At 48.0% G+C, this 24107-nt stretch overlaps 2 protein-coding genes and 2 pseudogenes across 8 annotated transcripts in view; 3 read left to right on the forward strand and 1 right to left on the reverse strand.

Annotated features, from left to right (window-relative positions):
• TP53TG5 (TP53 target 5) overlaps positions 1-1167 on the forward strand; it is a 13137-nt gene extending 11970 nt beyond the window's left edge. The window contains exon 4 of the mRNA XM_084888754.1: positions 195-1167. Coding sequence (XP_084744880.1) covers positions 195-684 — 490 coding nt within the window. The 3' untranslated portion in view covers positions 685-1167. The remainder of the gene's footprint in view (positions 1-194) is intronic.
• Positions 1-12071, reverse strand: part of SYS1 (SYS1 golgi trafficking protein) — a 26723-nt gene extending 14652 nt beyond the window's left edge. Inside the window, exons 1-5 of one of the 5 annotated variants that reach the window (XM_084888766.1) lie at positions 11819-12071; positions 11188-11703; positions 10738-10977; positions 8950-9017; positions 5640-7763 (exon numbers count right to left, since the gene is read on the reverse strand). In XM_084888766.1, the coding sequence (XP_084744892.1) occupies positions 7523-7763; positions 8950-9017; positions 10738-10899 (471 nt within the window). In that variant the 5' untranslated portion in view covers positions 10900-10977; positions 11188-11703; positions 11819-12071 and the 3' untranslated portion in view covers positions 5640-7522. Of the gene's footprint in view, positions 1-5639; positions 7764-8949; positions 9018-10737; positions 10978-11187; positions 11732-11818 lie in introns of those variants that run through there. The other 4 variants (XM_084888769.1, XM_084888767.1, XM_084888768.1 and 1 more) reach the window with 4 other exon arrangements.
• On the forward strand, positions 11276-13670 carry LOC311625131 (pterin-4-alpha-carbinolamine dehydratase 2-like; annotated as a pseudogene). The gene is made up of 2 exons: positions 11276-11435; positions 12649-13670. The product of its transcript is annotated as a pterin-4-alpha-carbinolamine dehydratase 2-like (transcript).
• A 4299-nt stretch (positions 13671-17969) lies between these two features.
• On the forward strand, positions 17970-24061 carry LOC311625132 (protein FAM118B-like; annotated as a pseudogene). The gene is made up of 3 exons: positions 17970-17977; positions 23093-23336; positions 23551-24061. The product of its transcript is annotated as a protein FAM118B-like (transcript).
• The last annotated feature ends 46 nt before the right edge of the window (positions 24062-24107 follow it).

The following is a 24107-nucleotide window of genomic DNA, read 5'->3' on the forward strand; positions in this document are numbered from 1 at the left end:
CCAACCTCTCACATCCCTGCTGCCAATAGGTTCCACATCCCCTGCCCCCAGGTGGTAGAGAAGTTCCTTTCCAGGCCCGCCCTAGCTTTCTTCACAGGCTCCCCTGAGCTGGCTGCACAGCAGCTGCCTCGGGGGCAGGCAAGAGGACCAGGCCTCAGTCCTGCTCTGCTGACTGCTGTTCCTCTCCTTGCCAGGAACAACACTGTGCGCACTAAAATGGGCCAGCATAATGAAGGACTCCAAGAGGCTAAGTGCTCCAAGAAGAAACTGAAGCCCAAGAACTTAGGGAAGCCTAAGGAGTTGAAGTCCAAGGTGAGGGTGCTGGAGAAGAAAAAGGTCCAGCAGTCACGTGCAGCAGTACCAGAGGGAGGAGAAGAACAGATGGAGACTGAGATCCCAAAGACATCAGGGGGTCATGGCTTGATCACTTGCCCTGGAGCCTGGGGGAGGCAACTACCCACTGGAGACCCTGGAGTCATCTTCCTGAAGCCCCACCAAGGGGACAAGGAGCAGCTGGAGGTAGCTGACCAGTGGAACTGGTTTGAGGGGCTGCCCAGGCGAATCCACCTCCCAGGACCCCGGGTGATGTGCAGACCATCCACCATGCGCTTAGTCAAGCGCTGCTGTACCCGATTCTGCTCTGCATCACTTGAGCTGCCGATGCACCATCCATACAGGGTATGATGACGTCACTGCCAGGACAGGGTGAGATGCAGGCCTCAAGCCAGGCCCGGAGCTGGGCCCCAGAAACAGAGGCCTTAGAATACAGTCTTGGGGCTGTTGCGGGCAGTGCTGGGAGGCCCCACCTTTATGACTAGAAAGGGAAGCTCAGGGAGGGGCAAACCATTGACCAAGACCACACACCAGCCTAGGCTGGAGCCTCTCAGGACCCAAGGGAAGGAGAGGCACCTCCTGGGAGGGTGAGTTCTGAGGTAGGCCTTCCCACTGCCTGGAGGCCTCGGGAGGGGCCACAACTGCTATGACTCGGAGTCTCACAGAAGTCTCACAGAAGTGAGTAAGCACTTTAGGAATTCCTAAATGTGGGGGGAGGTGATGTGGTCAAGTAGGGCTCTGCCACACAGACCAAATGAACTCTCCATTTGTTTTATTAATTCATGTTTCAAAAAAGATGTACTCTGAAAAAGTTCCTTAGCATGAAAAAGAAAAGACTCCAGCCCCTCCAAGAGAGAATCAGGTCCCAAGAAAGGAAGGGGGTGGTGGGCTTGGGAGTCCAGTGGAAAAGGAAGCTTTCCCTTCACAAAACCCTTATCTCCAACCTGTCAAACGTTGCAGTGTCCCGTCTCTAAGCCCTCTCCCTGCACAGCAGTGCCTCCTAGAGGCCTTCTTAACTCTAACACAGATATCTTGCTCGCAGGTTGTGTAGACCTCAGATGGGAGCAGAGGATGGAAATCGTACAATCATCTTGAATGGGTGGGTTGGATGGGAAAATACAAGAGTATACAAATAAAATTTCCCATATGGCACTGAAGAATACTTTGCTAGCTCTGCCTATTTGCCTGGGGCTGGAAAGGCTGGAGGCAAGAGGCCCTCCGCAGAGGTGAGGGGAGAGTGTGTATCATTCTCAAGCTTCTTCCACCCCCTTCCCAGGACTCTAAGGTCAGTCTAGAGCCAGGAACAAATAAGCCAGAGAACTGCACCCTCCCCACCTCACCGAACTGTGCGACAGTACTCTATGAAGTCATAGAAAGGGAAAATTTCTTGAGTGCTTTCGGGTGTTCCCTGGGTGCTGGATGCCTCACAATGGCTCTTGCAAGCCCAGGAGAGAAGGAAACCACGGTGCTGAGAAGGCAAGTACTTGCCCAGGCTCTCGCCGCTAGGAGAGGTGGAGCAAGATTTCTGATCTCAGTCTCCTAGCTGCTCCCCATTCCCTTTTCAGAAGAAAGGAAACAGCCGTCACACACCTGCTTGCACCCTGATTATCACAGTGCTGGTGTCAATAAATGGGTGTCGCTGGCCCCCACCTGAGTCACAGACCACGAAAAGCACTGAGTCAGGCGGGAACCTGGCACCATGTTCCTACAGCTCCCATATGACCTGGCACCATACATTATCCAAGCCCTGGTCAATCCATCCAGTGGGAGTCACCTCTGTCAGTAGAAGCTATAGGGCCCTAAACATGCAGTTGGGGAGAGGAAGGCCCAGGCTTTCTCTAAGACTACAATCCTCCCTATTCCTTCCCCTAGAGGCAGGATGCGCTGAACAGATGCCTCAAGGAAAGCAGCAGAGCCATCCCTGACCCACTCCCCGCCCCACCCTCAGGAGCCAGGACAGTTATGGAGAGGGCTCCCCAGATTGGGAGAGAGGCAAAAGAATGAGGGGGCTCCCCTTGAACCTTCCCACTCATAATCCTTCACCCCACTGGTGTTTAGCACCATGACTGAGCAACCAGCGGGAAATGGAACGCATTTCTCTGGGGACAGTGGGACAGCCTGGGCACCCTGCACTGGCTGCTCTGCTCTGCAGGGCTCTGCCTGGTGAAGGCGGCAGGCTGTCTTCCTGCCACAGCGCTCCCCTATCTACCATGCATCCCCCACTCCCTACTCAGCCCCCACAAATTCTGTGCAAGCACTCCCCAGTAACCTCAATTGGAGTTGTCTTCCCACTCAGCTTGCAATCCAGCCTAATTCCTGAGTCTCCATTTTGGTTCCCTTGCTGGACGTCATCAATCTTCGAAAATAACCTTCTACTCCATCTTTCCTCCCGAACACTTTCCTGTCTGTAAACTTCTGTCTTGTGTTCTCACCAGGCCACTGGTCAGGACAGTGTGCTCCCAACCAAAAACAGGGGGAGGGCAAGGATGGGACCTGAACTATCCTTTGTGGGAGCCTAACCAGGGAACCCCAACTGGGGGCCTGAAAAGATTGGCAGCTTTGGCTTTGCCCCAAGGGAGCCAGAGCTGCCCACAGGGAATGCCATGAAGTAGACAGGAGCCAGTGAGCCCAGGCTGGGCTCTGAGGTGCCCAGGGCACCCAGGTGATGAAGGATACAGGCCTCTGTGTGACTCCTAGCAGGTGCACCTTTTCCACCTGCAGTATCACGTGGTCCTCAGGCAGCCTGCCCTGCCACAATCCCATAATTGGGGGGTTGCCCCACCCCACCATCCCCTTATTTAACCACTTCAATCTGAGGCTTCTCTTCTGGGCTCAGATCCTGATTTGGGATCAGAAGCCACCCCAGAAATGGCTCCCTAAGAGTTACTAGAAAAGGAGGGGGATTAAAGTTTTGGGTGACTTTTTAACAAGTCACATGACCTCTCTGAGGCTATTTCACCTGTCTATTAAATAGGAATACTAATATCCATTCCAGAGGGCTTTTGAGCAAATCAGGCTTGATGTAGTCAAGGCCAGCTTGAGGGGTATTGAACAAATGTTTGGCCTTTTTTCCATGCCTTCTCCCTGGCCTTGCACCATAAGAAAGCCCCAAGGCCAGTACTGGCCCCGTTTCTCATTTAATGAGCAGCTGCCGCACTGCCCACTAAAGGAACCGGCACCTTGTTAAAAAGCAAATCCTACGTTCACATTCACAACCTTTTCCTAAGGTGGCATCTGGATTCCTGAGACTTCCCGCCCCCTAGCTGAATCATGTACCACTCAAATGTTAACTGGAACATGAAAATATGAAGCTATAGAAGCAGACAGGCCTAGCTGTTACTCTCAATTTCCTTCTTATCTTCAATTTGTCTGTAAAATCAGGAAAATATATGGTGCCTCTCTCTTTCATTAAGTGAGAGTACATGTCACTGCAGTGCACGGCACATAGGAGCTCAATACTCGCTGGCTCAGAAGAAAGGTGTGTTCTCTGCACAACTCGGGGGGGTGGGGGGAGAGACAGGGAGGGGCAAAACTATAAAGGACTTATGGACCACTTCCTATAAGCTCCAGGCCCAGTGCTGAGTGTTTTGCACGAGACTCGGTGAATCCTCACAACCACCAGGGAAGTACTATTATTATCCTTGGCTGACAAATGAAGAAACCAAGGTAGGGAAAGGTTAAGTGGCTTATCCAGTCTCACAGCTAATAATTTAACTCTGCAATGCATTAAGCTCTCTAAAGTCTTCCACTAGACCCCTAGAATTTTGACTTGCCCAGGGCAGGGACTGAAACCCTCATCTCCATCTACCCCCTCATCTCAATGCTGTTTGCACCACCCTTCCCTAATTTCCTACAGAAAACCTCAAGCACCACAGTGGCTTTTAAGTCCCTCTCCACAGAGAAGCCGCTCTCGTGCCTTGAATCTGCCCCCCAGCTCCGGAGGCTCTGTGGTGGCTGGGCAGGAGTTCCTCACTGCACACTGCCTGCCTTCTGTGCCTGCCAGGGGAAGCTGCCTGAGCTGAGAGTCACTGAGGAAAGTCTAAGGTCTAAGAAACTGCTTCCAGGGCGCCTATTGGAGCAACACACTCCAGAGGACTCCTGGGGACCTGGAGCTTCCCACCCACCGCTGCTGCCTACTGACTGCCACCTGGCCCACTGGGCTCGGATCTGGACAGGTGCCTAGAACTAGAAGTTACAGGCAGCCTCGGAGGCACCATCTCTTCCTCCTTTCCCATCCTTCTCGTGGGTTATAAACTATTCTGAGCACCTGCCACTCATTAGTCTCCACTTCTCTCCAAATAGCCCGAGTTTAGGTAGTGGGTAGGATAAAAGAAGGTCCAGACTTCAGACCCTAGAAAGTCAAGAGATACACCAACTCAGTGGTGGGGTGGATACAACTTTCCTTTATCCTTGGAAAGAAAAACATTTCCTACATTCCTCTGTTTACTTGGAAATCTGTGGCCGTATTTAATGTATATGTTTTTCTTTTTCCTTTTTTTTTAATGTATATCAGTTTTTCTTAGAAAGCTAGAAAGATTTACAAAGCACTATACATTCTTAGTATTTAAAACAGTACAATAGCCGAAGCCGGTTTGGCTCAGTGGTAGAGCGTCGGTCTGCGGACTGAAGGGTCCCGGGTTCGATTCCGATCAAGGACATGTACATTGCTTGCGGGCACATCCCCAGTGGGGGGTGTGCAAGAGGCGGCTGGTCGATGTTTCTCTCTTATCTACGTTTCTAGCTCTCTATCTCTCTCCCTTCCTCTCTGTGAAAAATCAATAAAATATATTTAAAAAATAAATAAAAATAAAAATAAAAAAAATAAAACAGTACAATAGGTCCCGGCTGGTGTTGCTCAGTGGTTAAGTGTCAACCTATGAACCAGGAGGTCATAGTTTGATTCCAGGTCAGGGCACATGATTGGGTTTTGGGCTCGATCCCGTGTGGGGTGTGTAGGAGGTAGCCTATCAATTTCTATCTCTCTCTCCTCCCTTCCTCTCTGAAATCAATAAAAATATATTTAAAAACAAAACAGAAAACAGTATAGTAGGGTATGGAGGTATGATTATAAGGTGATAGATTATTTAACCAATAAGAATTTATACAGCCTTTAACTATTAAAGTCTTCAGAATGAATTTATTCATGTCACTACTGGAGCCCAAATCCTGGCTCTGCCAGCTCCTAACCTGTAACCTTTGGCAAATTCCTTACAGTTTCCTATCTGTAAAATACAGAAGATATTTCCTATTTCAGGAAGTCGCCTTGAAGACTAAGTGAGCAGGAAGATGTAAAACACTTAGCCCACTGTTGTACATCTATTAAGCACTCAATAGACTTTTTTATTACTAAAATGACATCACTGCCATTGCCCAATTCTCTCTGGAAAAATAAATCTCATTGAGGTCACATATCTTATCCAAAAATCAAATTAACACTCAAGGGGCAGAGATTTCCCATCACAGGAAATATGCAGAACGGCACAAGCTCTCGAAGAGAACCCCATAGGGGTGTGCCATCACAGCGGGAGAGACCACCACAGCTGACCAAAGGAGATGCCAGCCACATGAATGTGCTGATACCTTTCTGAAAGTTCGTCACTTGCCTTTAGAGTCTGTGTGTCTGGAAGGGAACCCACCAACTCGGGAAGCCATCTCAGCGGGCTGTGCCTCCTGGACCGGGCAGCCAGGATTAGAATCCTATTGCCAGACTGCTTCCTCCCAGCTTAGCCAGAGCACCCTGGCTAAGTTAGGGAGGTGCTCACTCTTGCACTCTCCCAGCCTCTGCCCAGGCACATTCTCTCTTAAACATTCATCTTGTCTGCCTCAATGCCCTCCTCTGGAGGGCTGGGCCAGGACGCTAGAAAGGCTTCCTGGGGGATGCAAACTCACCTTTGTAGCCCTAACACTAAAATCTGAAAACTGACAGCTCTCTTGGGCAGACTTGAGAGGATCTAAAGAGGAACACCAATGGTTTCAATGCAGAAGTGGGTCTAGACCAGTGTTCCTGGACATGTTCAGAAATCACCAGCAAATGAGAAAGGAGTCCTGGGAGTCCTGGCAGTTCACCTAAGGTGTAGCAGAGGAGCCTGAAGTGGAGGGGGTAGGACATAGGAGTTCCCTGCACTTAGTATTTTAACCAAATGGAGGAACAATCTGGGTCCAGGAGAAGGTGAACTGGTAATTCTTTCCATACAGCTCCCTTGCCTGGCTGTGCTGCTCTCTCACAGTCCCAACCATGGCATTACCAAATACAGGCAGAACTGTGGGGGAAAAAGGTATTACGTACATAGGAAGGAGAGCTGCAGCCCCTCACAGAGGACACTCCACTCCCAAGAAAAATCTTAACAGCAAATTCCTATCTCCCTCAGCCCTGTCAGCACAGGTCAAGCTGGAAGGTTGGGCCTCCCATCTCTGGGCACCCATCATGCCCCTCTCACTGAGAATTCCAAATAAGTCAGGGTTAGGTTGAGAGCGATGCCGGGACTCTTCTCTGGGGCCTAGAGCCTGCTATGTTGGAAGCTGGCAGCAGGGGGGTACCCAACAGAGAAAACTGAAAGTTAGTCATAAGTTCATGGGTGCACACAGATGTGCACAACAGAACACAGGTTGTGCGTTTTCCTTGTGTTTGATTGCCTCCATCTGCTGTCCTCTCCCTGATAGCAGCCTAATATTTTGAACCTACATCTTTTTCTGGGGTTATGAATCCAGACATCAAGCGTTTCTCCAAACAGAACAGCTGCAACAACATGACCAAGATAACACTGTCCCAAGGAGACAAGACAGATGACTAGAAGAGTGGTATTCTCCAATCAGATATCCTTGATTTTTTTTTTTTTTTTTTTTTTTTTAAATAACAGGCTGGTGACAGGTATGATGGCTCAAGAGTGACATGGTTCCAATTCTGTTATTACCCTGAAAGAGGTCCCCTTGCTGACCTCCCGGATCCCAAGGTCAGATCCCTTTGCTGACCTCCCAGATACCAAGGCTTCAGCAGACGGAGGCCAATCTTGCAGCTCTGATCCTGGCTGCTCCCTGCCTTCTCGACAGGGCCTTGCTATCTCTCCCACACCAAAAGACTTCACATTTCCAGGGTTCCTCTCAGACCTGGGCTGGACCTCATCTGGAGGGTCTGAGCAGCCCAATGCGTTGGGGGGCCAACTGCCCAGCGGGGTGTCCAAAGAACCCATTTCTAGACATTGGATTTAGGGGCTGAGTTGAGGGGGATCTCCTTGAGCTCCGTCCGCATGCACAGGTACTCCCCGATGACAGCCATGAGCGCAATGCACACGGCTTGGACCAGCCACCAGGTCAGCGCCGAGGGGAAACGGGAGCTGTAGAACCAGCAGCCCAGGAGGTGAAAGAAATGGACAGTGACAGTGAAATCCAGACACTGCTTCCCTCGCCGGATGAAGTACAGCAAGCCCAGGGCACTGTGGGGAGAGGACAGCAGTGAGTTGTCACTGGGTTGTCCTGGCCTTCGTTAGGTTATTTGGGGAGTGGGGACAATTAGGATGACAGCATAGAGATCAGAAGCAAGCGAGGTAAGTGTGAAGCAAGGATTACATGATTAAATGCTAGAGGGACCTGGCAGGTAATGCTGAGAGTGAGTCAGGCTGGGTAGAAGAACAGCAAAAGACGAGGCTGATGACAAATGGCAACTGTCACTCAGGGGAGTCCCAGGAATTGGTGAGCACTGCAATACCCTGAAGCATACATACTCCATCTAAAGTGGGAACAAGTGCTACTTAGAGCATGGGTACATCAGCACGCTAGAAGTGTGGCTTAGAATCAATCCTCTCATTTTTCAAGAGAAGCCAGAAATCTGGATTTTTTAATATATCCTTTTCACTAAATGGGAAAATGTTCTAAACACCATGTATGTACTGACAACTGTGTAAGCCAAACAACCTATCTGGAAGCCAAATTGGAGTCAACCCACCAGTTTCCAATCTCCAGATCAAGAGCAGTAATATGCAAGGTACTGTTCTAAGTACTTCCATGAATTAGCTCATTTAATCCTTATAACTATGAAATGAGTAATATTATTAGCCTAACTTTCCTAAAGACAAAACTGAGGCTTAGACAGATTAACTTGTCTATAGTCTCTAGACTAGTGGGAAAGCTGAGGTTCAGTGCCAGGTGAGTCTGCTTCCAGAGCCTGAGATCTTAATCGCTATGTTAACCTGCCTCTCAAGAGGAAGGCAGTGGTCAGGGTGACATTAGACCTTACCAGGGAAACCCCTCCGTGAACAATGAGGAGCCCGAAGCCCAGAGAGGAGGGAAGCAACACGGTCAGTGTCACAGGGACCAAGAATAGAACCCAGTTCTCCTGACTCCCAATCTGCTCCTTTCCTCACCTCATTCCACATCAAGGAAGTGATCTGAGACAGAAGGTGTCCCACAGGCAGCATGCACAGAGTGACATAGAACTTTCCAGCTAAGTCCAAACAGCGATGAAAGGAGCCCTGTGATGGAGCCAGTCCCAGAATTGGCCCCTGCCACCCACTCTAGCCCACTCCCCAGGAACAAATGCCAACGTGTCTCATGTCCACGTGTAGGAAGTTAGTTCCAGTGCTAAGACCCCAAAAGCTGGACAGCAAAACTGGTGATACTCACCAGGTGAGGGCGTTGAGGATGAAGGACATCATGGAGAGCCGGCCTGAAGGGGTGGAGAAGCCCAGGATCTGAGGGGGAATCACAAATGGAAACAGGCTAAGCAAGTGACTTGGTAGAGCCCCAGGCTCCAGTACCTCATCCTAAGGAACTCTTCCCAGAGCACAGAAGACAATATGCACCTTAATCTGTATGGCAGCCTTTCCACAAGGTGCTCTCACAAGCATCCATCATGGCATCTCATTTGAACCCTCACAGCAGCCAGGAAGGTGTCATTAACTCATCTTACAAAGGAGAAATAAAAGCTCAGAGAAGTTAAGTAACTTGCCTAAAGTGATATAGTAAGTAAACAGCAAGAGCAAGGTCTAGAACAGGGTTCAGCGAACTATGGCCCCAGGGCCAGGCACCTCTTTTGGTAAATAGTTTTACTGAAACACAGCCACACTTATTCACTTATTCACTTACACACTTATTCACAGACTTGGGTAGTTCACGGCCTCTCTGCTACTGGTCTCATCACTTTGCGAACAGAAAAACTGAGGTTGAGAAATACGATGATACTTGCCCCAGGTCACACAGTTAGTAAGGCAGCTTTTGAGCGACAATGGCAGAGTTGGGTAGTGACTTAAAACCTTTACTAGTTCATCCTTTAAAAAAAGGTTTGCCCACCCCTGGTCTAGAATTCAGGTTGTGTGTGCATGAGAAGGTCTTCAACAAAGCCTCCGATTCCCACATGCCCTTCTCCGGAGGACCGAGGCTCCTAAGAGGGGACTAGTTAGGCACCTGTAGGGGTGTAACCTCCACCACAGTGTCAAACACTACTGATGACCAAACACCTGCACAACTCTTTCAGCCTACAAAGGCCTTTGAAATCCATAATCTCATATTATCCACACAACAACCTCACAAAGCCATTATTTTTGTTGTTGTTATTCTTACCTCTTTTTGAATAAAACTTACTCAAGGGCTACATAGAGAATAAGCAACAGGAGTAGGAAATCTGTCCCAGATCTCAGGGCTCCGAGAACAGGGCTCATTACGACACACCACAGCTGCCTTTCCCATGCAAATATCTCCTAGGGCCCCATTGCACTTCATAAAGTTCTTCCACAATCCTAGGCCCCTTTGGGCCTCATAATATTTTGCTGAGAATTATTCTGTCCGGTTTCCAGAAAAGGAAACAGGCTCAGAAAGGTGACACAACTTGCCCCAAAGTCCCAGAGCTAGTATGTTTGGGCCGAGATTGAATACCTAGTTTTTGAATAAAAAATGCAGGCTCTTTGTACCGCAGTTCACGGCCTCTCTGCTACTGGTCTCATCACTTTGCGAACAGAAAAACTGAGGTTGAGAAATACGATGATACTTGCCCCAGGTCACACAGTTAGTAAATACAACTTAAACGGAGGCCTGACTTCCAAGTCCAGGCAGTTTCCATTACATCTCCTTGAATACTGCTACCCGTCCCCACTCCCCAGTTTGGCATCTGAGAATTTTGGGGCTCAGAGAAATGAAGTCAAGAGTGTCGGAAAGGAGGTGCATCAGGTTGCCTAGGACGCTGGCCTGTTTGTTATAACACCCAGTCCCTTTCCTTTGTACTAAGTCAGCCTCTGCTGTCAGCCACTCGCCATTCCATTTTACAGATGGGGCAGCAAAGGCTCAGTAAGGAGAGACCCTGCCAGGGGCCTCCAAGCTGGAAGGTGGCCCAGGCAGGTCTCCAGCCCGGTGGTGTCGGACCACAAAGCTCACTCCGTGAGGCCGAGGCACCCACACGCGTTCGTCTGCGGACCCTACCTCGGCGTCGAACATCTGGTCCAGCGAGGGGCTGCCGCGCAACAGCCAGTCCACCAGCGCCAGCCACAGGCCCAGGGAGCCGTAGTAGACGTTCTGCATGAGGACGATCTGCGACAGGATCAGCACCGGGTCCCACACGTAGCTGCGGAACTGGCCTGCCATGCCTGCCCGCGGGGGCCGGCCTCCGCCGGGGGTCCGAGTCAGAGCGGCCTCGCCATGGGCTCCAGGACGCCCCGGCACCTGCCGGGACACACGCCGAGCCTCAGCCAGCCGGCCGTTACCATGGCAACGCCACCCAGCCCGGGAGGAGGGGCTGGGACGGAGGAGGCGAGCCCATTCCGGGAGTGGGGGGGGGGGGCACGGACAGACCCATTCCCAGAGTGAGGGGGACCCTGCCCGTCCGGCTGCCCGGGCCCCTCCCGTATTCCAGCCCCCTCGGGGTTCACTCACCGGTGACCGACTCGAGGATCCAAAGGTCCGAGCGCGGCCCAGCGTGCCTCACCGGCCGGCCCCCGAAACACTCCTGACAGACAGGACCATGGAGGAGAGGCCCCACCAGCCTAGAGAGGCAAAACTCCTGCGACCCGGGCTGCGGCGGCGGCTGCGTAGGAAGGAAGCGTTTCCGGGGACAGCGGCGGAGGGGCGGGGCTGCGGCTGCGCAGGCGCGGTGGGTGCGGGCAGCGAGGGCGTGCGCATGCGTAAAGCGAAGCAGTGAAGCGTGCGGGCGGTCGGAAGTGAGGCCAGAGAATCGTGGAGCTTGCGTGCCCTCTAGAGGGGGATTTTGAAGAAAAAGAGAGCAACTAGGCGGGAGAAGAAAGAGGGGTAGTCAAGGGCGAGGAAATGTTGACTCTCTTTAGCAACGATTTCCAGCATTTTCTTCCCCTTAAAGTCTGGGATATTTGTACTGAATCTGCGACCTCTCCCGCCGACGATTTTGCCATGGTTCGCATCCCACAGATGAGTGACCTGAGGGTCAGTGAGGAGAACAACATGCTGCTGTCTGTGTCAGGGACGTGAGCGAGTGGCCCTGGGGATTCGAATTCAGGAGTTGCCAGCACCACAGCGTTGATTTGATACCTACTTAGTTCCAGTGACGTTTGGATTCATACAGCAAGAGAGCCCCTGCCCTCAGACAAAGCTTCATTAGAAGGCTGAATAGTGGGAATTTTATCTTGTATCCGTATTCGTATTTATAATGAGAAAACACACACACACACACACACACAAAAGAAAACAAAACAAAAAAAAAAAACCAAGATGTTCAGAAATCCTGAAGGTCCTGGGAGCCGATCCTGACTGCTTGCCGCCATGACTGTTTTCTCTCAGGCTTCTCTTCTGAGCCCAAATACTGTGGACAGTCTGTAAATATTTGCTGAATGAGTCAAGAACAGAGAAAGGGCAACAGCAAGCTGATGAGTCACTTTATTCCTGCACCAGCAGAACAAAACCCCTCAACTTCATGGATAATAGCCCCTCCCCCGTGAAAAGAAGGGCAGTAACTGGTTCCAGGAAGGCACCCTGGGTTTTCCAACCAGCGGTGCGAGCTGCAGGACTAGCAAGCCACTTCCCTCTTTAACCTTAGCTTCCCTGCTTATGGAATGGGGAGTTAGACAGTAATGTTTTCCAACACTACATCTACCCTCTGCTAATTATTTTCCCATTTAGAAAAAAGTACCAAAGACTCATGTAACTACCAATCAGAACTTCTGAACAGCATGTGATAACCATATTATCACCTTGGGTTATACAAGTCCAGACAAAAGTAAAGAAACCTGAGACTTTATCATGAGAAAGTATGTGATTTCCCTTATCGTTTGGAACTACTGTAAACAGTTCACTTAGACTCCAGTTTGGAAGTTATGAAGGCCCGGAGATTTCTGAGGGACTTTCCAGCTCAATCAACCTCTTAAGTGCCTCAGTTCAGTTCAATAAAAATACAGCGGTGGGCGCACCTGTCGCTGCGCTCACCCTCTCTATCGCCACCTGCTGCTCACCTTGTTGGCTTGCAAAGCACACGGGCTGAGGAGAGGGGCCAGCTGCCCTCTCCTGAGGGCAGAAAGCCGAATGTCATCTTCAAGCGGTTCCATTTCAAAACCTTCAGAAGGGCTTTTGGCTTCATAACAGGAGTGGCCCTGCAGGCCGAGACACTGGACCACCATCCGGAATGGTTTAACTAGGTCCACATCACCCTGAACACCCGTGAGTGTGCAGGCTTGTCAGAACGGGACATAAACCTGGCCAGCTTCATGGAACATGGAGCAGTGCCCATGACCTAGACCCTGCTTTTCCTCTTCAGGGAAAAGGGTGACTGAACTGGAAATCCAGAGAGAGAGAACAGAGGAGCCACAGTATGTTGCTACAGTCAGAATTGCCAAATTCATCCGGCTGCCTCCATCTGGGGGTGAGTCTTCGCTGTGGAAAGAGATGCCAGCGTCACTGCTTACATCATGCTCTTCATCCTTGACCTCTGTTAAATGTACACTCATTTGAATAAGATCCTCCCATCCTTTATAGCTTCCCAGCAACCATAATGGTCTGCTCTCCAGGCTATATCTTGCTCCCTTTCTAATTCATTTCCCAAGAATCTTATCTTAGAAACCAGGATCCTAATGCCGCCCACTCCTATGTGACAGAAACACATATACTTTTATGCATCAAGTAAAATTATTTCACTAGAAATTAAGGGGTGGGGCAAAACTAGGTTAATAAGAGTAATAAATAAAACCACAAAGAATAAACTGTGTTTAGTGTACTCACAACTGTAAACCCACTTTTGCACACCCTGCATATAGTCAAATCCTTCTCGCCCCTAATTACAGGACCTAGTGTTTCTGAGAAAACATCTTTTTAAGCACCTACATGATCTTGTTTCATCCTCACAATCCAAGAAGATAGATATTATCTTACTTTAGAAAAGTAAAAACTGAGGCTCAGAAAGGGGGTGACTCTACCTAGATTAGAAGCTCTTAGGAAGCTGAGTTAGGGTTCAAACTCCATGACATCTGACTCCAAACACCAAGATATGTTTCCAGAAGAAAAGGGAAGAAAGAAAGAAAGAAAGAAAGAAAGAAAGAAAGAAAGAAAGAAAGAAAGAAAGAAAGGGAGGGAGGGAGGGAGGGAGGGAGGGAGGGAGGGAGGGAGAAAAGAAGGAAGGGAGGGAGAAAGGGAGGGAGAAAGAAAGAGAGAGGGGGGGAGGAAGAAAGAAAGAAAGAAAGAAAGAAAGAAAGAAAGAAAGAAAGAAAGAAAGAAAGAAAGAAAGAAAGAAAGAAAAAGAAAGGGAGGGAGAGAGGGAGAAAGAAAGAAAGAAAGAGAGGAAGAGAGAGAGAAAGAGAAAGAGAGAGAGAGAAAGAGAGAGAGAGAGAGAGAGAGAGAGAGAGAGAGAGAGAGAGAGAGAAAGAAAGAAAGAGGGAGGGAGGGAGAGAGAGAGAGAAAGAAAGCTAGCTAACTGAATGAGTGGTGGAGTAGTGAGGAGTGGAAAAGGACCAGTGAGGCCCTCACTCGGTATCTCTGGGTAAAGGAGTGGGGGTGATGGGAGGAGAGGCTCAGGAAAAGTCTTGAGGTTTAGCTTAGTTCCTGAAAGCAGCTCCGTCTTCCTGCCAGGTGCTGGGACGTGCGGCTCTTCCTGAGGTGTGTCGCCTGACGTCACAGCTGGACCCTGTCCACCCCCTCTCCTCCCACAGAGGGAGGCTCTCCCCGCCCACTCTTCTGAAATGGAAAATGCCCAGAGTTGAGGCAGGCTGGAGAGCTGGTGCTGGTATCCTCAGAGCCTGGAATTTTGTTTCTGGGAAACCCCCAATGGCCAGCAGGACAGCCCACTGCAGTTTCCTTTTCCGTGAAGGATGCCAGCTCTGAAATGCTCACCATTCCTAGCCCTCGCAATGGGCACCGTCCTGTGTTTTCATTAAGGTGCAACACGGAAAACAAGCGCTGGGGAAAACCGCAGCAACTCCCTTGGCCAGCCTCCGTGGTCCATTTTAAGAATTTGACTCCAGGCAGCTGGAGAAGAAGAACGAGCTTTGGGTTCAGACCACAAAGCCTGAGCTAGGACTACATTGACTTGCCATGTGACCGTAGGCAAGTCCTGTGCTGGTTCTTAGAATACCAAACTACACAACAAAAGAGGGGCCTTGGACTCAACAGATCATATAGCAGATTCCAGCTAAGTCTGAATCTTCAGAAGCAGAGTGCAGAGATCTGTAAATCTAAAGAGCTCACCAAGCTGAAACTGGTTTGGCTCAGTGGATGGAGCGACAAGCCTGTGGACTGAAGGGTCCCAGTTCGATTTCGGGTCGGGGGTGGGTGGGGGGGCATGTACCTTGGTTGCAGGCACATCCCCAGTAGGGGTTGTGCAGGAGGCAGCTGATCAATGTTTCTCTCTCGTCGATGTTTCTAACTCTCTATCTCTCTCCCTCTCTGTAAAAAAAAATCAATAAAATATATTTTTAAAAATAAAAAAATAAAGAGCTCCTCAAGTGATTCAGAGGCTCAGCTATATTTGCTAATTACAGAACAAGATTATCTGTAATTGACTTCAAACCAACTCCTCCTTCTAACAGAAAATTGCCCCATGACCTTGCTATGTGTGTGCCTCTCTTTGGACCTCAGGGTTTGTTTTTTTTTTGGTTTTTTTTCCATCTGTAATATGAGGGGGTTGGACTAGAATAGCTGATCTCCAAGGGCCCTTCTCTAGCAGCCAAGTTCGTGATTCCAAACTTATGAATGAAATTTTAAACTTGAGGTCGGAGGCAGAATGACAAACAGCCACAAGCTGGGACAAACTGTCCCCGGGGAGAGGCTCTGATCACTTGGTGACGTCACGTATGTCACTCTCACACTGGGCCCCCCTGTGGGCAAGTGAGGACAACTGCTGCTGGGGTCACATTCCAGATCCACCCCCACAAGCCCCCTGGGAAGTGTCCTCATACAAGTCTAATACCCTGCTTGTATTTGAATCCTGGCTCTACTCTGTCTTGCTGGGTGACCTTGAGGGAGTTACTTCACTGCTCGGAGTTTCAGTTTCCTCCTCTATAAAATGAGGATCAGGCTGAAACCAGTTTGGCTCAGTGGATAGAGCGTCAGCCTGCGGACTGAGAGGTCCCAGGTTCGATTTCTGTCAAGGGCATGTACCTTGGTTGCGGGCACATCCCCAGTGGGGGTGTGCAGGAGGCAGCTGATCGATGTTTCTCTCTCATCAATGTTTCTAACTCTCTGTCCCTCTCTCTTCCTCTCTGTAAAAAATCAATAAAATATATTTTTAAAAAATAAAAATAAATAAATAAAATGAGGATCAGAATAGTACCCAAGTCATGGGCTGCCCTGAGGGCCAAATGTGAGCTTATCTCAGTGCCTGATAAACAGTCAGCATTATGTAAATGTTAGCGATATGAATTATTATTCTTTTTCTTCTGTTGGAATGTGGGAGCGGCAATACCTGATCTCTCAGATTTATGGCAAAAATCTAGGTAGCTATCAGAACAAGCCCAGTGCCTGGCACACAGTAGGAGCACAGTAAATGTGGCACCCTCTCGTTAATCCCACCCACCCCCCAGGCTCTCCAGCTCCCTACCTTTCTTCCTTTTCCCTCCCCTAGGCTACCTTACAGCCCAGCTCACATGATCCCTTTCAAAGAATGTTTGGTGAAAGCACGTCTGTGGAGACGAGTGCCGAGTGCCGCAGGGACAGGTTATACAACCCCACGCTCACGCTTTTTGGAAACTATGTGGGAGGCCAGCGTTTGGCTCCTTGTCCTCTGCATCAGTGACCGTCCTGGGCTCTGGCCAGCGAGTTCCTCTCTTAGAAGTGAAATTGGAGAGAGGGACTTCATCGGCTGCCTGTTTTCTCCCCAGACTGAGAAGCTTTTGTTACCTAGACTTTTTTTAAGGGCTGTGGGCGGCTCCATGTTTGAGGAGAATTTGCTGAGCACCTACTGTGTGCTAGACATCTATATTTGCTCATTTAATCTTTATATAATTTCAAAAACAAGCCTGTGAATTGTGGATACAATATTTCCACTTAATTGATGAGGAAATTGAGGCTCCCTTAGTTCACAGCGGGGTGTAATTGGTCTTGGCCCTAACTAGAAATTATTCCTTTCTCTGATGTGTTCTTCACCTTGTTTTCACTATCATTCGTTCATTCAATCATTCATTTTATATCCGTTGGCATTTACCAGGAACTGGTCTGGGTGATACAGATATACACAAATAAAGTGAAGAAAGATAAAAACTCTGACTTCATAGAGTTCATGTTATCAGGGAGGAGACAATAAACAAGTCAGCCAAATGATAAAATTCAACAACAAGTAGTGAAAAGTGCTATGACGGAAAATGGGGGAGGAAGGAATAGAGAACAAAGATGATAAGGAATTAGTTCAGAAATGGCAGTCCGGAAAGACTTCCCATTTTAAGTAGAGATCTGATTGAAATGAAAAATGGAGCCAACTGATTATCTGGGAAGAGCATTCCAGATAGAGGGAATGCAGATCCTCTGAGGCAGGAGTGAGATTGGCATATTGGAGAGATAGCGAGGAGGCCCGTGTCACAGGAACTCGGTGAACAAAGGAAGGAATGGAGGTTCCGGCCATCCACCCTCGCCCAAGAATTTCTAGCTTACAGTTCATTACCATCTTACCACACCCCCTGGGGGTGAGAAAGGGGAGTGGGAATTGGGCCTGAAACCTGGGCATGTCTAACCTGTAATGGAACCCGTGACCTCTCAGTGCTCAGGAGGATGCTCAGCCAACCGAACCACACCAGCCAGGGCCCAACAAATATGTTTTGAGTGCTCACTAGGTAGCCATCACTAGGCTAGTCTCAGCATAGAAACAGACACAGCCCCTCCCTGCAAGCAGCTTCTGATCTAGCAGAGGAGACACACAGTAAAGCAACAAAACAAATAACTGTATAAATATAAATGGCAGTGAGTGTTATGCAGGAAGCAACATAAAAGAACGTGGGCCCTAGGTGGTCAGGCTCAGTGGATAGAACATTAGCCTGCGGACTGAAGGGTCCTGGGTTTGATTTCAATCAAGGCCGTGTACCTTGGTTGCAGGCTTGATCCCTAGCTCTGGTGGAGGCAACCAATCAATGTATCTCTCTCACATCGATGTTTCTCTCTCTCTCCCCCTCCCTTCTCCTCTCCCTAAAAATCAATGGAAAAAAGTATCCCCAAGTAAGGATTTAAAAAAAAAAAAAGAAAAAAGAATTTTAGCAGGACCTCAGGGAAAGGTCTCCATGAGGAGGTAAACCTGAAAGATAAGTGAAGTTAGCCAGGGAAAGGATGTGGCAGGCAAAGGAAGTAGAGCGTTTGTCATCACATGGTAATCCTCATTTTTAGGAGGAGAAAATATAAAGCCAAGATGTGTCATAAATCAAGTGGCTAGCCAGGCTTCAACCGAGGTTCTTTACTTCCCTACCCTGTTACCTTTCTGTTGTACCAACAACACTTGCTGTCTTCAAAGAGCACATTCTGAGTTTTGTGGCATCTGGAAAATACACTCTCTCCACCTTAACCAGACGTGGGATGGAGGCTGGGGAAAAGGACTCAAAAAAACAAAGAAATGCCAGGGCTGGTGTGGCTCAGTGGTTTAGCATCGATCCATGAACTGGTTCAATTCCCAGTCAGGGTACATTCCCAAGTTTCTGGCTCATCCTCTAGTGTGGGGCATGCAGGAGGCAGCGGATCAACAATTATCTCTCATCATCGATGTTTCTATATTTCTTTCTCTCTGAAATAATATATATATATATATATATATATATATATATATATATATATATTTTTTTTTTTTTTTTTTTTTTTTTTTTTAAAGAGCAAAGAAAGTTGGGAGGAAAGGGAAGGCTCAATGAGTGATTGTTAAAGTGTGATGATGAGCCCTAGCCGGTTTTGCTCAGTGGATAGAGCATCAGCCTATAGACTGAAGGGTCTCAGGTTCGATTCCGGTCAAGGGCATGTACCTTGGTTGCGGGCACATCCCTGGTGGTGGTGTGTGTGGGAGACAGCTGATCAATGTTTCTCTCTCATCGATGTTTTTAACTCTCTATCCTTCTCCCTTCCTCTCTATAAAAAAATCAATAAAATATACATTGTTTTTAAAAAATGCAATAATGAGCTGAGGTTCAAAGTGTCCTGCTTTGCACTCCAGCTGTACTCGCTGTGGCATCTGAATCACATGACCCTATACTACCACATAGAAGTGCTCAAATGAACGACGGTCTCTATCCAGACTCAGAGGCAATAGGGAGTTTGTGGAAAGCGCCCTGGGCTGGAAACCAAGGGATCTGAGTTTAGATGAAGATTTGTAACCCGGACAACTCACTTCGCCCCTCTGAGCTTTAGTTTCCTCAACTATCCTATACACTGGTTGTAAAAACCAGCCCTGGCTACCCTCTGGAATTATCTGGGTGTGCAAATGCAATAATAGCCTAGATGAAACCTCTTTGAAGAACTCTGTAGAACTCTGTCAATGGTTAGAATTGTTATTACCTATGCCTTTCTCTAGCTGTCAGAGCGGGATGCGGGGAAAGCAAGAGCTTAATATGTGGGTGGTTCTCGGGGACAAATCTTTCAACCTCTTTTCCAGTACCTTCCTCTCTTCTCCTTTGAGGATGGGACACTTCAAAAATGTTTCTGTGGGGAGAACAGGAATCAGACCCTTAAGCTGAGTGGGACGTGTGGAGAATGAAAGAAACCGGATTTGAATCTTATATTAGTCAGCTGTTGCTGCATAACAAAGAACCCCCTCCCCCCACTCCCCACCCAAATCTCAGTGGCAAACAGCAAGAGCATGTATTTCTCAATCATGGGTTTGCAGGCCAGCTCTGTTACAAGGTTTGCTGTCATTTCTCCTCTCTGAGCCTGTTTTCTCGTCTGTAAAAGAGAAACACTACCCACTTCACAGGCTCAGAGGAAAGATGATGTTCAACACTCCCTCTTACCTGAATGTACCTTCTACTCAGGGTATGTTAGAAGCTAGATGGTGTTCACCCTCTGGGCCAACTAGTAATCCAAGAACTGGTCTGACCTGAAAGCTCTCCCTCTAGGAGACAATGAAGGACAATCAGACTGGCTGTCCCCCAAATTCAGATGAGAAGAGAGAGCCAAAGAGTCAGAGGCACACATCCAGGAAAAAAGAGGCACTCTTCAATAAAGACCACACAGGCTTCAAAAGATGGAGAGAAGTCAGCCAGCCCTTGGAATCATCTTAGTTCTCGATGTCTTTTCTGTTTTAGTCTTTAGCCCTCCTATATCCTTCTGATCCCCTTTTTTTTCTTAAAGAGTTCTGAGACATGGCTCCTTACAATTGCAAGAGCTGCTTTCACACAGAGAAGTTACGCATAAAGTTGCCAGCCCATGGGGGCCAACTGTTCACTAATGAGGAAACTGCTTAAGAGCAAGGATGATGTCTCACTCAACAACATTTTTCAAAAGGTCTCATCCAAAGTTTATTGGATAAATGACCAAAGGAATGCATTTCTATGCTTGCCTCTAAGGACAAACACCCAAATGGCATTCATCTAGTTACCTATAGAGCCAACGCGTCCTTGAGCAAAGTACCAGGGATACATCTGTGAACAAGATGGTGTCCCTGCTTTCATGGAGTTACATCTGGTGGGGAAACAGATGATACATAAGTAAAAGAATAAATACGTGCTGTCAAGTAAGGAAAGTGTTATAACAAAAAATAAAGAAAAGAAAAGAAAAAGCAAGGATAAAGTGACTGGAGGGGGTGAGGGTTATTTTTAGAATTCTTTAAAATGCCTTAGAGGGATGCTGACTCATGGTGTGGGCCTTGGTTTGCCTATCTTACAATCAGCTTGCCTGTCTCCTATGTTGAAAGGTCGGGAGGGTCCTTTCCAGTTTCTGTAGTTATGCAAGGCAGTGGCTGGACATTCCATGGCCTCTGGAAGCTCATTGTCCCGAGCTGGAGCAGGATTTGCATGTCGAGGAAGGCTGTGGAGGTTTGGTGCCTTCTGGGAGAGAGCCCCACACCCACTCTCTCAGCTGTTCTGAAAATAGTGACATGATCACTGTTATTTGCATTGTGTGGGGAGTTGTTGTTGTTGGGGGGGGGCGGGGAGATAACTCCAGACCCAGAGGAGACCTCTGTGATCATAAAAACGGATAACATTTACGTGCTAAACACCATACTCTCCATAATCACGACAGAACAACTACAATGACTCCCACGTTACAAATAAGGAAACCGAGGCACAGAGAGGTCAGGTGTCCTGCCCCAGGTTATGCAGCCAGGATTACAGCCCAGGTCTCTCTGACCCTGAAGCCTACACCCTTAACTTTTGTGACTTGGAGAGAAAGGAATGTCTGCTCAAGGACAGGGACAGATGGAGCACCAGAGGTCTCAGGAGGAAAGAGAGATGAGAGCTGGACAAAGGGATTTAAGAAGGCTTCCAAGAGGAGGAGGCATTTGAGCTGTAGCCACTTGGCTTTGGTGTCTCTGGATGCTCCAGTTATACACCCAGCTTCAGTTAGCTCTGCCTGAGGGGCCTGGGAAAGGGGGAGGGGCAGCTTCACCCTTGATGGCTGGATTTCATCTCCTTTTTTTTTTTTTTTAATTTATTTTATTTTATTGATTTTTTACAGGGAGGAAGAGAGAGAGATAGAGAGCTTGAAACGTCGAAGAGAGAGAAACATCAACCAGCTGCCTCTTGCACACCCCCTACTGGGGTTGTGCCTGCAACCAATATACATGCCCTTAGCCGGAATCGAACCTGGGACCCTTCAGTCCGCAGACCGACGCTCTACCGCTGAGCCAAATCGGTTTCGGCTTCATCTCCTTTTTTGAGCTGTGTGAGGTGGGTGCTTGTTGACTCCTTAAATTACTTCTTTGCTTGAAAGGAAGCTGGGTGAAGAACATCCCCCAGACTCACTCCATCTCAGGGGTAGAAAATAAGAAAGGGGTGGGGAACCAACATGGGGGCATGTACTATCGACCTGGCCATCACTTTATTCCATCCTCCTAATTACCCCCAAGAACTGGACATTTAACTCCATTTTAGTGAGGAGAAAAGTTACTCTCAAACTTCCCTCTAAACGTCACTTATTATTACTTATAATTTATTTATTTCCCCTCCTCCTCCTCCTCCTCCTCTTTCTTCTCCTCCTTTTCTTTCCCTTCTTTGTCTCCGTCTTCTTCTTTAAGTAGGTGATGGAACCAGGATTTTAATCAAGAACTTCTTACCCTAAAACCTGGGTGGGTGTTTGTTTTGTTGGAAGGCTTTTTGTTTTTCTGGTGTTTTTTGTTTGTTTGTTACTTCAGTCTCAGACAGAGACTTGGGGACCTCAATTCAATTTTACAAAATGTTGACTACTGCATTTTGTTTTCTGGCAGACAAAAAAGAACCCATTAGGACTTTGTAAAGGGCCTCAGGGTCTCGTCAAATTGTTTTTAACTCTTTGGAGGTCATGATCTTGTTGTGGATTTGAAGATTCTTGCCCTAAAAAAAATTTACATAGAGGCATACCCTCCAAAAGTAGTGACCACCCATGTTTCCTTTGCCCCAAACCCAAGGAACACAGGTTAAAACCCCACAAGGCTGCAACTAGCTGTACTCAAACATACTGCACTTCTTCAAAGGGATTCTCAGAACTTGGAGAAGGGGAAGCTAATTCTTTTAATTTCAGGGGGTTGGCAAAGTTTATAGAAGAGCTTCCAGTAACTATCTCAACTAGGAGTCTTTGATCTTTTTTGTTAGTGTGCTCTCTAAATGATTATTGAAAACGGATGTACTTCCTGGCACACTTTTTAGTTGACAGCTAACCTTTGTCATCAAAAGTTGACAATAGGCCCTAGTTGGCTTGGCTCAGCAGATAGAGCATTGGCCTGCGAACTGAAGGGTCCCAGGTTCGATTCAGGTCAAGGGTACATGCCCAGGTTGTGGGCTCCATCCCCAGTGGGGGACTTGCAGGAGACAGCCGATCTCTCATCATGGATGTTTCTATCTCTCTCTCCCTCTTCCTTCCTCTCTAAAATCAATAAAAATAAAAATTAAAAAAAAAAAAGTTGACATAGTTACAAAGGTTGTAATTTCTGACACATTGTGAAGTCATACACTTAAAAATAAATGGTTACATAACTCTTTAAAATCTATCCAGTTAATTAATATCCTAGCAATTTGATACTTACAACCATCCACTTAAAAAATACATGAACAGAGTTAGAGCGGTGGCAGCTTTTGGAGCAGATACAAAACTCCATGGCATTTACAGGGAGCCAAGCCTCTGGTAACATTTGTGAATCTTCAGTGATGCTCTCCCCTATCCCACTCCCCTCACCCCTAAAAAAAAAAAAAAAAAAAAAAAAAAAAAAAAAAAATTCCAGGACACTGTCTCCAAGCTTAAAACGTCAGAAGCCTTGGGAACTTGTGCTGGTGATTGGAACAGGCATGAGTGCTGTGGCTGCACCTTAGGTTCCAGCCCTGAAATCCTGGAAGGAGTTAATTCAGGCCTTCCTGGATGCTGTCACTGATTTTGACCTTGTAGACGATGAGGAGAGCAAAAATTTCAGAAATGTCTCCACGTGGATAAGGATCTTACTCATGTTGCCCGTGAGCTTATTCAGGAACTCTCTCTTCGGGCTAGTAATGACTGACCCACACGTTTCAAGGACTGTTTACATGCAGTATTCAATGACGTGGACTCAAAGATGGGAGACTCGAAAACAGCTGCCTCACCCAATGAAAAGTGGAGCCCTGGTACTGACCACACATTTCAACCATCTCCTGGGACTGTACGCAGCAGATCAGGGAAAACAACGTGAACCCCTTGACCTCACTGATGAACAGAAGGTGCTAGAATGGGCCCAAGAGAAGCGGGAGCTGAGCCGTGTTACACGTCCTTGGGGCCTACACCCACGCTGGCAGCACTGTCTTTCATCCAGCTGGCTCTCAGCATGTGCTCAGGAACACTGAAGTTATGAGAGAGATTCAGAAACTCGATGAAAACAAGTCATGTCTTCCCCAGGGTGTGGCCAGATTGTGGATGACACCACTTTCCAAGCCCTTTTCCCTGCAGGCTGTCAAGCATAAATCTGATGTAATACATTTCATACTGGTTTGGATAGGAGATAGAGAGAAGTTCAAGAAGCTTTAAGAAGGCATGGGAAACAGGGATTTACACATCCCTTAGGGAAATGAACATACTGGTTTTCCAGGATATTTCAAGCAGCTGGCCTGTGAGACGACCAGGAGGGGTAGGTAAGTCAGCAGGGATGGTACGAGAAGGTCAGCTAAATGGCTCATCTGCAGCACACAGCGAAATAAGAGACCGCAGGACACGAGGGGCCTACAGAAGTCATCACCATTAGACCAAGCTGCAAGGCCCTACCGGGGATAGTGCTGAACAGTAAACTT

The sequence above is a fragment of the Pipistrellus hanaki genome (assembly GCF_964339955.1).
Source record: "Pipistrellus hanaki genome assembly, chromosome: 6".
NCBI lineage: Eukaryota > Metazoa > Chordata > Mammalia > Chiroptera > Vespertilionidae > Pipistrellus > Pipistrellus hanaki.